At 27.8% G+C, this 14,209-nt stretch overlaps 1 protein-coding gene across 1 annotated transcript; it reads left to right on the forward strand.

Annotated features, from left to right (window-relative positions):
* Positions 1 to 4,587: 4,587 nt before the first annotated feature.
* On the forward strand, positions 4,588 to 6,368 carry LOC126678207 (transcription factor MYB20). The gene is made up of 3 exons (XM_050373112.2): positions 4,588 to 4,852; positions 4,985 to 5,114; positions 5,484 to 6,368. The coding sequence occupies exons 1-3, from the start codon at positions 4,720 to 4,722 to the stop codon at positions 6,145 to 6,147; spliced, it is 927 nt and encodes a 308-aa protein (XP_050229069.1). The 5' UTR covers positions 4,588 to 4,719; the 3' UTR covers positions 6,148 to 6,368.
* Positions 6,369 to 14,209: the final 7,841 nt, after the last annotated feature.

Raw genomic sequence — 14,209 nt, forward strand, 5'->3', positions numbered from 1 at the left:
ATTTTTTTTCATTTTGATATTTTCCAACCAAAAATGCTTAGGTGGCAGCCGGAATTAATTTTTTTAACCTGAAAACTTGCCATATATGCATTATTTGATCTAAAAACTCATTTTTGAAGTGAAATTATGTATATGTGATAAATTTTCAAAGTAAAACTTGTAAAATCCGGTTATTACATGTCAACTTTCGGCTGCCACCTAAGCATTTTTGGCCTGAAATACCAAAATGAAAAAAAATGAAAGTTCAATGATCAAAATGAAAAAAAAATAGTTTAGTGACTAAAATAAAAAAACTTGAAAGTTCAGTGATCTTCAGGATCAATTACTCCATAATTAACTATAAAGATAATTGCTATATGATTATCTATAATGGAGTCGGCACATAACAATTTATTTTGAAATTGTATTTAAAATTTAATGTATTTCATAAAGAAAATAAAAGTCATGTAATTCTTTTCTTATACAACACAAACACAAATATTTATATATAGCTAAACTTCAAATTATTTAATTAATATCATGTATGTTTATATTGGTATTATCTATTAGTTGTAGACTTGTAGTATTACTGTAGTGTTTAAATATTATTGAATCACATAATTAACTATAAAGATAAGGCTTAATACATTATTTGACCCCTAAACTATACCATTTTATTCTCTGCGACCTCTAAACTAATTTCGTGTTCTTTTTGACCTCTTAAATAATTGTATTTTTGAGAAGGTTAAATGGGTAAAAATTAAAAGTTTGAAGGTATAATAGGAAAATAAAATACGTTCAGGGGTCAAATAGAACAAAATAGTGTAGTTCGTAGGTTCAATAGAACAATTTATGCACTTTAATTATCCTTCACGCGCTTCAAAGTGTTTGAAAACACGCGTTTTTGCCACGTTGGATGAAAAAGGTCAGATCGGCAAAAAAGTTGCAGTTGACGGGTTAAATAGAACAAAAAATAAAGTTCAGAGGTCCAATAGAATATCAAATTAGTTTAAGAGTCTCAGAGAATAAAAGTGTATAGTTTAGGGGTCAAATGATATATTAAGCCATAAAGATAATTGTTGTATGATTATCTATAGTGGAGTCGGCACAAAATAATTTATTTTGAAATTGTATCTAAAATTTAATGTCTATTTCATAAAAAAAATCATGTAATTCTATTTCTTATACAACACAAACTCAAATATTTATAAATAGCTAAACTTCAAATTATTTAGTTAATATCATGTATGTTTGTATTATCTATTAGTTATAGACTTGTAGTATTACTGTAGTGTTTAAATGTCATTTAATCACATAATTAACTATAAAGATAATTGCTATATGATTATCTATAGTGGAGTCGACACATAACAATTTATTTTGAAATTGAATTTAAAATTTAATGTCTATTTCATAAAAAAAAATAAAAGTCATGTAATTCTATTTCTTGTACAACACAAACTCAAATATTTATATATAGCTAAACTTCAAATTATTTAGTTAATATCATGTATATTTATATCGATATTATCTATTAGTTGTATACTTGTAGTATTATTGTAGTGTTTAAATATCATTGAATCACGTAATTAACTATAAAGATAATTGCTATATGATTATCTATAGTGGAGTCGGCACATAACAATTTTTTTTGAAAATTGTATTTAAAATTTAATGTCTATTTTATAAAGAAAATTAAAGTCATGTAATTCTATTTCTTATGCAACACAAACTCATATTTATATATAGTTAAATTTCAAATTGTTTAGTTAATATCATGTATCTTTATATCGGTATTATCTATTAGTTGTAGACTTGTAGTGTTACTGTAGTGTTTAAATGTCATTTCACATAAATAACTATAAAGATAATTACTATATAATTATCTATAGTGAAGTCGGCACATAACAATTTATTTTTAAATTGTATTTAAAATTTAATGTCTATTATTTTACTGTAGTTAGTTAGAGTTGGTTATGTTAGAATTAAATTGTTAGTGTTTTATGTGATAATAACAACTTAAAACATGTTTTATTTTTTAATATCAATTATACCCTTAATAAAACCTATTACACTCCCCCCCCCCCCCCCCCCCCCCGCCCCCCCCACCACACAAGATAGTTATAGATAGATAGATAGATAACTTTATCTTTATTTGATATTTTTTACTATTAAATTTAATTATATTTTTAACAATCTTATTTAAAACAAAATTACACTCTTTAGACATATTATAATTGCTTCGTCTCTTTTTCTCTCGTTTTTTCTTTATTGAAATTTTAATTTACTCACAGCCTATTTTTATAGATCGGTGGTGGACCATTTCCTCTAATAATTTGATAAAATTTAATTTCCTAAACACAATTTTTTTAATATGTTATGTTTTAATCTGTCTTCATAGTATATGTTATTTTTAAAACTTCATCTGAAAATTTAAATTATTATTAAAGAGATTTTTTTTTGAGTCTCAATGAGACTTATTTAAAAACAATGTAGTTGGTTTGTGGTTTGAAATAATCATTGAGCAAAGCGGGCGAATCACCGAGGTCTAAAAAATTGCCAACACATTTTTAAAATTTAAATATAAATTTTTATCACGTGATTGAATGTATAATTTTATACATTTTGATTGTATTTTGTTATGTAATTTTTAATTAAAATTTTCATGAATAAAATATTTGGTACTATAAACAAAAATCTTCTTTAAATACAGTTAGATATAAATTAATCGTTACTTACTTAATAAAAATAGCACAGTATCTAAATATCCTTTATCCATTTTTCTAAATTTAAATCTATTAATGTTAATTTTCCTTACCAATTTCGTTCTAGATTATGAAACACAAATCTAGAATCATTTGACAGTATGACATTTTGATATCTTATAAAAGTTATACAAATTTTAAGAGTGTTGAAATCCTCAAAATGTAGAAAAATCTCATAAAGTTAGAAAAATTATGGAAGAGTACACTCAAATTTTTATCATTGTTAAATTACATAAATACATTTAAATCTATTTTGACAACGAATAAAAGAAAGATATAAATTTTATCTACTGAATGACAGCATATAATAGATTGACTTTTAATACTAAAAACATTTATATACAAAAAAATCATACAATTTGGTTCATTCCCGCTTTCCTGCTAGCCTTCCTTGTAACAAACTATTTGAATAAGTACTAAAACATGTAGAAAAATTAATATTTGACCACTACTCTTAATAATCCACTAAAATTATCATTGAACAAACATACATTCAAATGAGAAATTTTAAATCCATAAAAGTTCAAACTTCACCATATTTTTTATAACTAAAAAATAGATTTGAATTATAAAAACTTACTTAGATAATGTCACAACTCCGTACCATTGACAATTTCTATTATAAAGTTAAATGCGATTATTTATTTTAAAGAAGTTATAGACTGTGATTTTTGTTTTGATAAACCTTTCCGGTTTTCAAGGCTTTCGTCCTGATTAATCCGGATCCGACCCACGTCGCGCATTTAGCATGGTGGGTGAATCAGTCAGTGGAAATTTTCTGCATTCACAAGAACTCGAATTCCAAACTTTAAGCGATATCAAGCCGCTTGCCACTTGGACCAACTCCCATTAGATATAAATTGTGAATATTAATTAACTTAAACTTGTCAACTTTATTGTGAAGAGTGGATACAATACAAGAGGTGTAAGAGTGGGGTGGAGTAGTAGTAATCACACGCTTCAAACTCAAGCAAAGAAAGGTTGATGAGCTGGACCTTTCTGAGTGCAACTTTCCCACGTGTACACGCCTAGGTACACGTGTATACTTGCCATGAAACACAGTAAATATACCTAAAAATAATGTTTTTTTTGAGAATATACATAAAAATAACTAAAAACAAGAAATACTAAGGAGTAAAAAGTCCATGTCCTTCGGATTGATTTATATGTAAGTATGATGTTTTTAGTTTAAAAGTAATTTTTTCTGGTTCGAATGAACAAATTATAATCTCGATTTACATAAATTAACTGTAATTTACTTTCCTAATAATCTGTATAAAATGAAAGGCCAAACTATTTTTCAATTTAATTTTTATATCTTTTACTCATTATGATTAAAATTTTCAATGTTTATGATTTGAAGAAAAAATTTGAATTTTATTTTTTAAATGTAAAATTTTTATGTTTTTTTATTAATTACGATCAATTTTAATTATATTTGTCTAACTTCTAAAAAATATTAGTACAAATGTTTGATCGCAATTGATAAAAATGTAAAAAAATTGTTTTAAAAATGAGGTTTAAAATTTTATCATAATTACATAAAATAATAATTTAAAGTGGACATAATTATAAAAATTGAAAAATTAGTCTTGAAATAAAATTAAATGTATTTATTCATATGTTTTAAAAATATGTAAATAATCTTAAATAATTTTTGTTATTAAAAAAATCAATATACTTTTTATTTAATATTTAACAACATTATATTAATTTAAAATTACTGCTTTTTAATATTTATTTTAAATAACTATAAAAATATTTTATATAAAGTAGTCCCACCATGACTATTTGCTTAAAAAAAAACTTATATATATATAAGTAGGTAAAGGAATGGCTCAAGTATAATTCTAGACTTTGCCATAGTCATCTCTTTGTGCATTCTTATTATTAGCACCATCTCTCAAGAATCAACATATAAAACACTTTAGCTTGCTTCTCTATTCTGCAACTGTGAATTTCACAAGCAAGAAAAATGGGAAGACAACCATGCTGTGACAAAGTTGGATTAAAGAAAGGACCATGGACAGCTGAAGAAGATAAAAAACTTATTCATTTTATTCTCACCAATGGCCAATGTTGCTGGAGAGCTGTTCCTAAACTTGCAGGTTTTTCCATTACTTCTTCTTTTTCATAATTTTTATAGTTACGAACTATAGTATTATTATAAAAAGGTTACCGAACTATAGTTATTTTTACAAAACGCGCGGTTACTAAACTGTTAGTTTTCTTGCTTTTAGGATTGCTGAGGTGTGGAAAGAGTTGCAGACTGAGATGGACTAATTATTTGAGGCCAGATTTGAAGAGAGGTCTTCTATCAGAATTTGAAGAGAAAATGGTGATTGATCTTCATGCTCAACTTGGTAATAGGTAAAGTTTTTATTCCTCTTTTTGGACCAACTTCAAGTTTTTCTTTAATAATCCAAACAATATGATCATTTTAGTGAAAAGGAATTTTCTAAAATGAGAAAATTCCAAAATTGTAGGCTTGGTATAAGAGGTGCATTATTAAAGAGAAATACCACTCATGATTACTGTTCATTAATTACCTTATCTTAATTTTCTATATTTGTCATAAGCATGCATGATGTGTCTCTTTAAAATTACAACTTTATACCTAGTGGTCGATATAATACAAGTGGCCCCAAATTCTTCCTCATCATCATGAATTGTTACTATTCCTTAGTATTATTTTTTAATTTAAACATAAGTTAATTTGTTGCTTCTTGTTCTTGACAGATGGTCTAAGATTGCATCTCATTTACCAGGAAGAACAGATAATGAAATCAAGAATCATTGGAATACTCATATCAAGAAAAAGCTTAGAAAAATGGGTATTGACCCTTTAACTCACAAGCCACTACCCATTACTGAAACACCACCTCAAGAACAAGAACAAGAACAAAAACAAGAACAGATTCAACCTGTAACAAGTTCCAATGATACCAACTTAGCTGAAATACAAGAAACTAAAGAAACTGATCAAAAATCTCCACTAGAAGTTGATGATCATCAAGAAGACTACACATTTGATACAATGGATCAGATGGTGATGACCAATGGATTTTGCATAGATGAAGTTCCTTTAATTGAGCCACAAGAAATCTTTTCATCATCAACAACTTCTACTTCATCATCATCTTCTTCAACTTCATCAATGTGTCAAGATTCAACCATCAGTAACAGCAATATTACTAATAATAATAATTTGTTTGAAGAGCTGCAAATTACAGATTTTGAGTGGCCGAACAATGATATTGACTTGTGGGGTGATGAGTTGAGCAGTTGTTGGGATTTGCTAATGAATGATGGTGATGTTGCTGTTGATCATTCTTCTATCAGTCAGTGCCAAAGAAATATTGGGTCTGATCATCAAGATTCTTGGGCTTATGGAATCCTGTAATTACATTATTTGTAGCTTGTTTGATAGTTGCTACGGAGAAGAAGATAATAAATTATCAACATTCTGGGAAAACTTTATCTTTGATTTAGCCTTTTCTTTTTTGAAAAAAGATAAAACATTAATTTCTTGATTACTCTTTTGGAGAAAGTAATAAAAGTCCAAAAAAAAAGGAAGATATCTTTTGTATATGAATTAATATTTATTGGGTTGTTTTTGGGTTCTCTATTTTGTGTGACTTGTGGATTATTTTTAATTTGTATATAAGTGGGTGAAGAGAGTTATCATTATGTTTATTTATTGGATGAAAGAAATAAGGAAAGTGGTAAATTTTTAATTCAATGTTTGTTAAAAATAATTTGATCTACTGAATGTAAGTTGATAAAATTTTCCTGATTTAAATTGAAATGTGCAATCGTTTAAAATTTGAGGTTGAAATTTTACTATCTGAAATATAAATTAATCAGTATGAAAAAATTAAAAATGTTGTTTTATAGTTGAAACTCGTTTAGAATATTTATTAAATAAAAAATAAAAAATTGACATATAATAATTTTAAAATAAGTATTTTTGAATACCTTACTTGAAATGTTATAAGTATGCATGAGAAAGTTTTAATTAAACTCAGTCTAATATGTGATCCATGGAGCCAATCATGTTAATATGGTGACGGTAATGTAATAAATATGTAAATTTTAATCTCGATACAAAAAATGCTATTTAACCCACTATTTTGTACCTCCTTCATTGCCCCTCCTTACGTGGCAGCATTTAATTCGTCCAATCCCCCTCCAAAAATGTATATTTCAAAAAACAACTTTTAATACATCCAGTAGTTTGTTGCCACGTCAGGTGGGTTAAAGAAGGTGGGTTAAAGAAGGTGGGTTATATAGCATTACTCGATACATTATTACCATCATATTAAAAACGTACTATAAAATGATTGGTTGGCTTAGTATATGAATAATGTGGTAGTCTATCTATTTTTTCGTAAGTTATTATAGAATTGTAATTCAAGAATAATAGGACAACGCAAAATTAAGAAGAATAAAACCAAATTTATAAAGATTTTGTTAAATAGTTATAATTATATTTTTTAGTTCGGAGTCTAAAATTCAGGTTAAATTGATGCACTTTACATAAAAAAAAAAAGGTTAAATTGATGCACTAGCTTGAAACTATTTACATTTAATGCATCATTTTACCTATTTACGTATTTAAAGGTTTTTTTCGTTCCCAACTTCCCATTGCTTTTAGCTTTACACCCTTTTATCTGTTAGACTGACACATCTTTCATTTTAACTTATTTAACTAACTTTTTAACTTCTGCAATTTTAAATTTTATAATTATTTAATATTTTTTATCCATCCGGAGCTTTCATACAATATTATTTTTATACTAAATTTAGCATAAAAATATTATAATTTATATAGAATTTTGTTTTTATTTTTTAGTACAAAATGTTAAAAAGAATATTATAATTACTTATTATAATAATTATTTATTAAACATTTACTTATTCCAATTCTTGTCAGTCATATATTTAATAAAAATTTTAATATAATTTTTATTTTTTATTTGAAATAATAATGAGTTGTTTTATAATATTAGTAAGAGAATTGATGGACTATATAAAAATAAACTATTATTATATGACATCTGCTAATTTAATATATCATAATATTTAAATTTTGTCTTTTTAAACTCCGCTATTGATTATATATATTAAATTTAAATTTCCTTTCCTTTTCATTTTATACCTATAACAAATAAAATCAATTGTATTAATAAGAACTAAAAAAAATAAAAACACTTAATCATATAATTTTTAAACAAAAAACATAACTTTTTTAAAAACCCTTATTTCTTTTATCAAAATTGCCTTTTCACTCTTCCCTTTCACTACTACTACAATATCATCCATTATTTTATTTTTGCAAATCTATCACCGATGTAAAAATCCAATGTATTTTTACTTATTCGACAACCGGAATCTTCAAAAAAAGAGGAAGATGAAGGTGTTTTGTGTTTTAATTAGGACATTTATTTGGGAAGAGAAAGACACCACATTTACATATTGGTAATAAATTTGTAAAGAATAGAAAGATGGTTATTTTATATGACAATTTTTTTAAAAAATAATTAAAATAAAAAAATATGCCAATATAATGATTTTTCATAAAATTAGCTCTCAAAATTAATAGGCTTTGATTAGAACGTTAACAAATGAAAAGTAGCGTTCAAGAAAAAACTTTAACCATAATGTTTATTGAGTGCTATTTTCCCCATTAACTTGTCTAAATATGATTTCACACTAGAGTTCTTCATCGATTAATTTCCTCTTAATTTGGCTGTCTTCCGTTAAGACGCTTATTGCTTGTCTAATTCTAGAACTTTCTGGTTGCCATTGACATTTGAGATGCCATTGAAGAAAGCTAGAAAAGGCTTTTAAGATTTTTAAGATTTTTTTTTATATGGGAATAGTTACTTTTATGCAAGTAAAAAATTTATGATTTGTGAGAAAAGAAAAGCTACTTCTACCTTTCCTCTTTATTTTTAAGTAAAAAAAAGATGCGATCATAATTATTTTTCCTAAAAATTAGTATTAATCATTTAATGTTATTGTTTGGCTTAATGTATCACTTTACCCTTGAATTTTTATCCATTAATTCATCTGATCTCTTATCTTTTAATTTAACATATTTGACATTTAAATTTGTAAATTCTATCTACTTAACCTATAAAAATGACATTATTATTTGACCCCTTCTTGTCTAGCTGGATCAAGCGTTCGATTACAAAATAAGAAAAAAGTGAATATATATTTTCAGCTAATGTGTCATACGGTTAATGCATATTTTTAAACCCTATATTTGTACTCTTTCACTCATTCGACCTCTGAACTTTTACTCTTTCACTCATTTGACCAATCAATCATATAAATTTTTAGTTTAACAGAATTAATAGTGAAGAAGTATCATACAATTATTATTGTTTTTTAAGCAAAGTAATTTGTTTTTTAAAATTGGATCAAATAATTTTTTGTTCCGGTAGAAAAAATAAAAACAATTAGTTGAACGACAGTACTATTTGACCTGAAAAGCACCAAATTGTTAGGTTGAATAATATTCTGATCCCCTTAAGTAAAATTTATGGTTTTGACACTGGTTATGGTAAGAAATAATAAATTTATGATTGAAATCTCGACTAAAAATTCAAAATTCTTGGAATTGATTGATATGATATGGTATTATAGTCTTCATATTAAAAAAAATAGGGTTCGATCATTGTTGGCTAATCAATTATATAATCACTATTTTATTTTCATAAACAATTTTTTAATATCACGTTTTATATTAGGTCCACATGATTTATTTTAACCAACGAGTTGTAGCTCAAATGGCATTCAATATTTATGATATTTAAAATTTAAAATGTGTACATAGTATCTCTCAATTGTCAAGCTTGAGAAAACGTACCATGCATGCATTTAATATTAAAACTATGATTAATTAGCTGTATTTTAAATAGACGTCGCCAATGACTGTAAAAAGGTTATAATTTGGTGAAGTTAAAATAGGTATTGTAAGAATTACTTACCTTAACTTTGCAAAAATGTAATACCCCGTAATTTGTTTTAAATTTTTCCGATGAATTTTCGGAAATTTTTAGGGTCGTTTGCAGATTCATGGTTCGGGTTGTGTTTTATTTCGGTTTGTTAAATGTTATTTTTTTTGGTTTGGTTGAGTTAGGCCATGAGCCATGGGATTGGCCCATGGGATTGGTCATGGCCCATGTGATTTCAACTTGTACAAACAAACATTTGATCATTCCTTCTCTGTTGCGGACTGCAACTTCTTCTTCTTCTTTTTTCCTAACCCTATTTCATTCTATCCTTTAAACACCAACCCTAGCCGACTACTCTAACCAAAATACTCAGAAACACATCACCGTTCATTCCCTCTCCATTACTCTTGAAATCCAGTAAGTATTTCACGTTCTTTTTATCGTTATTCATTCGTTACCGTATCTCTCGTTTTGTAAATTCTGTTCATTAATATTATAGTTTTCTTCTGTGATTCTTCTTCACCACATCAGCTCAACTCATTCTCTTTAATCCTAGGCGTTCAATCTCGAATCGGTACGTCCAATCTCTTGCATTTTAGCGCCGTTACGGTTCACCGTTTTGATATTTGTTGACTGTATAATCTGTTTTGTTGTTGCCGATCTCTATGCCCTGGTTACTGATATTGTTTATGTGTGCTTAGGAATAAAATCTGATGTGTGATTGATTGACTAAAGTATTACTGCTAGGGTTATGATTATTTATGTTGTTCATGTTGTTGGCTCGGCTTCGTCGTTTGAAGCCAACGTGGCTGTAACTGTTCATATTCATAGATTATTAATCATTCTGTTAGTGTTTGAGTGATTGTTAAACTGAGATTGATATGATTAATAGCTGTCCATGTTAGTTTTTCTATTTGTTACGTTAATGTTGTATCATATAGATCATTCATGACTGTTGGCTTGAATTCATTGATTCGTTTCTGTTAGTGTGTTTGATATTGGTTGTCTTGGTTTGTGATTTAATGATTTTGGCGGGAATAATCTGAAGTTTAATATGTTCTGTGGCTTTGAACTTGATTATTAAATTTGTCTTTGTTGCTTATGTGGCTTTAAACTTGGTTATTGGATTCATGTTGCTTCAGGTTTCATATTATGTTGGCCATTATTTTCATAATTTCCATTCCTTTGCTTACTGTTTATTTGAAATTCATACTTGACTTTAACTCTCAATTTTTATGAATTTAAATTGTTTCGTATGATTATTTAAACACTATTGTTTTGGTTATTGCGTTTTGAAAACGAACTCTCAATTATCATTTTGATTTTTGAATTATTAATTGATAACACTATATTAAATCTAAAAATAATATTTGTTTGGATTATAATTTAAATTATTTTTTATAATTATAATCGGATATCGATATTTCTATTTTAATTTTTTTTATCGGAGAATTACTTGGGTAATTACCGTAGTTGACATTATTGGCTTAAGGTGTCAAATTTACCAAAATTACGTTTTAGCTTTTAAATTGTTTTTTAATTAATTGAGGTAATTGCCGGTAATATTTAATTACTTGAGTTTCAAGCTATTGAGTTCTATTTTGATATTAATTAATATTTTATTTAATATTAATTATAAACTGTAGTTTATAAACTCTGGTTTTATGGTTGGGTCGGTTTGAACTTGGGTCACCGACATGTGGGCTTAGCTTGGTAGTTTTGAAAAACTCGGCTAATCCACTATTTGAGGAATTGATTTTATTTATCAATTAAATATTATTTTAATAATATTTTCGGATTGGATTTAAGTGCGAACTCAATAGTCTTGAATTAATTACGGCATTACAATTTATTTGAAAATTGTGTTTCTCTGTGATTTATCTGGTTATTTAATTGTGCTAGTCCTACGTGGTGTCTAGTGATCTTAGAGTTAGGGGTCGTACGGATATTAACCTATTTATTATTTTAGACCCGTCGACTGCTCGTGCTTCGGAGTCTACGCAGGGTTAGCTGTTTGCCAAGATCACGTGGATAAGCAAGCAGTGAGTTTGTAGTGCTATTTACCGCTTTATTAAGTACCGCATCGTATTTTAATATTATAAATGTTTGTGAACTGTTTTACGGATTATGGATCTGGATTGAAACGAGCTACTCGATAGGCTTGTATCGAGACTGTGTGCACCAGTATATACTCTGGGATCGGCAGACTATGGTCTTGCTTACGCTGGTAATTTGACGAGGATTTGTTCCCGTCCACTCTGGGTTTATTTTTCAGTATGCTATGTCATACTTACGCTGGTATCATTTCAATACTGTTATTCCATAATCATATTATATTAGTATAAAAGGTTTTGATTTAAGGGTTTTAAACTTAATAAATGTAAATAGTATTGCGAACTCATCTCAGTATATCTGACCCCGTTGTTTTCCCAATTTTTTCCAGGTTTATGATTTAAAAGCTTGGTCATCTCCAATTCTTGATTCTTGGAGGTTTTTATGTTAATAAAACTAGTCTATTGTTTTAAACTCTTAGACCGCAGTAGAACTAGTATTTGTTTTGTTTATCGTACTTTGAATTGTCGGATTGGTCCGATTATTTTATGATTACCTTTGGTATGTATACTCTCGATTTATCTGGTTATATATAAAGCATGCTGTTGAGACTCGGTTCAACTGAGTATTTCAGATATTTAAGTTGTTTATATTAGAACTGTGATATATATTGTTAGACTTAGGTTGGAGTCTCGGTTGCCCCCGAGCAGTGTTTCTGCAGGTTTATATGTTTGATTGTTTTCCGCGAGGCTTGCTACGGGTTTTGGTATGACCATACCCATACCCTAGCGCCGGTCGCGATCCATGAAATTGGGTCGTGACAAAGTTGGTATCAGAGCTTTGGTTTCAAACCAAGGCCATTTGCTTGCTATGTGTTTACTCTGTTAGGTCGTTATTGAGTCATAGGTACTACTGCGGAATTAGGTTCATGTCTTGTTTTTGAAACGTCATCTTTTGATTTTAAAAACTTTCTGCCTACACCGATAGGATTGTGTCGAGTCAGTCATTTTTATGTCTTGATTTGATGCTAATATTTATGTTGTTGATGCTCTTTCGCTTGGGTGATTTTATTGCTTTCGATTTTTTAGGGAAATCTTATTTTGGTAATTTGCTTTAATTCATGCTTGAGCATGATATTATTTTCTTATCATGCTGTTCATGCGTTTCACTGGGTGATAATTTTTTTTTTATTTTTTTTTCTGTTTTATGCCTTTAATAAAAATTGTTGAGTTTGAATTGTTTGAGAGTATTTCTAGCGTTGGCCAAGAGCCTTGATTTTTTTAAAAAAAATGATATTTTGTCAGGCTTTAACATTTTTTGGGTGTAAATGATTTTTGACCGAAAAATCTTTTTCATGTTTTATAAATTACGTTGTTGGCCACGTTTTAATTTTAAATTACCGTGAGGAATAATTTTTGGCCTAACTGGTATTATGACGCATATAGTTTAATAGGCAATCTGTACATGAGACCCTAATATATTATTTTTCTAAATTTCACCAGTGAAATGAAATCAGTATATTTCAAAAAAATTATATTTGACTAAGGATTGGAAAATGTTTGTTTTGAAATAAAATTATTTTAAAGGCGATACCGTTTTGATAATTAAATATTACTTTTATAATTTTTACCATATTTGGATAGCAACACTTTGGTGTTGTTGGTCTTATACTCGTTTTGCTAGTTTTGACTAAGCTTGTGTTTCTGAAAAGGTTGTTAAAGAGTAGTTGTTTTCTTTCTTGGGAGATGTTTTGATATTGTCATTTGGGAGACGTCAAGCTTCCTATTTTTGAAAGGATTGAAAATTGTTTAAAATGCATTTTCCGGATTTGAAAAATGTTTCGTATATATTTTATAAATGAATATTATGGGGTTTGACTTGGGTCACCCAAACTTGGAGTTGAGTTTGGAAGTGCTAATCACTCGGCTAACTCCATGATTTTAAATTGAGGCGTTTGGGAACAATTATATCTATTGTTTTATAAAAATAGGTTTTTCCGGAAAATGATTTTTAGAACTGTGGGGCTCGACATGATACTTGAAATGTATTTTATAAAGTTTATCTTTCGAAGTGGATTTTGATAAGTACTTTTTGACCAATATTTTTATTATTTTGATTTAAGTTGATGTGTTGAAAATGTTATTGTATGATTTAAATTTTCATCAATTACGGGTTGTTTTGAGTTGTCACCATGTCAGTAGGAATTCGTTGACCATATAAGATGTTGCATGCTTAATCTTTTGGAATTATATTGGTTAGTTACCCTAATGAGTAATTGTTTTACTACAAGATGTTTAAGTGCTTTTTGGATGTGTGATCAATTCTTGACCTATATTACTGTGTTAGTATTCTTGTCTATAGTGTTTGCTTAAGTTATGCCGTATCAGTTTTAGTTCTCGTTGACCTTATTGCGTGGAGTGTCACGTGAGGATATTTCTCGCTAGT

The sequence above is a fragment of the Mercurialis annua genome, linkage group LG4 (assembly GCF_937616625.2).
Source record: "Mercurialis annua linkage group LG4, ddMerAnnu1.2, whole genome shotgun sequence".
NCBI lineage: Eukaryota > Viridiplantae > Streptophyta > Magnoliopsida > Malpighiales > Euphorbiaceae > Mercurialis > Mercurialis annua.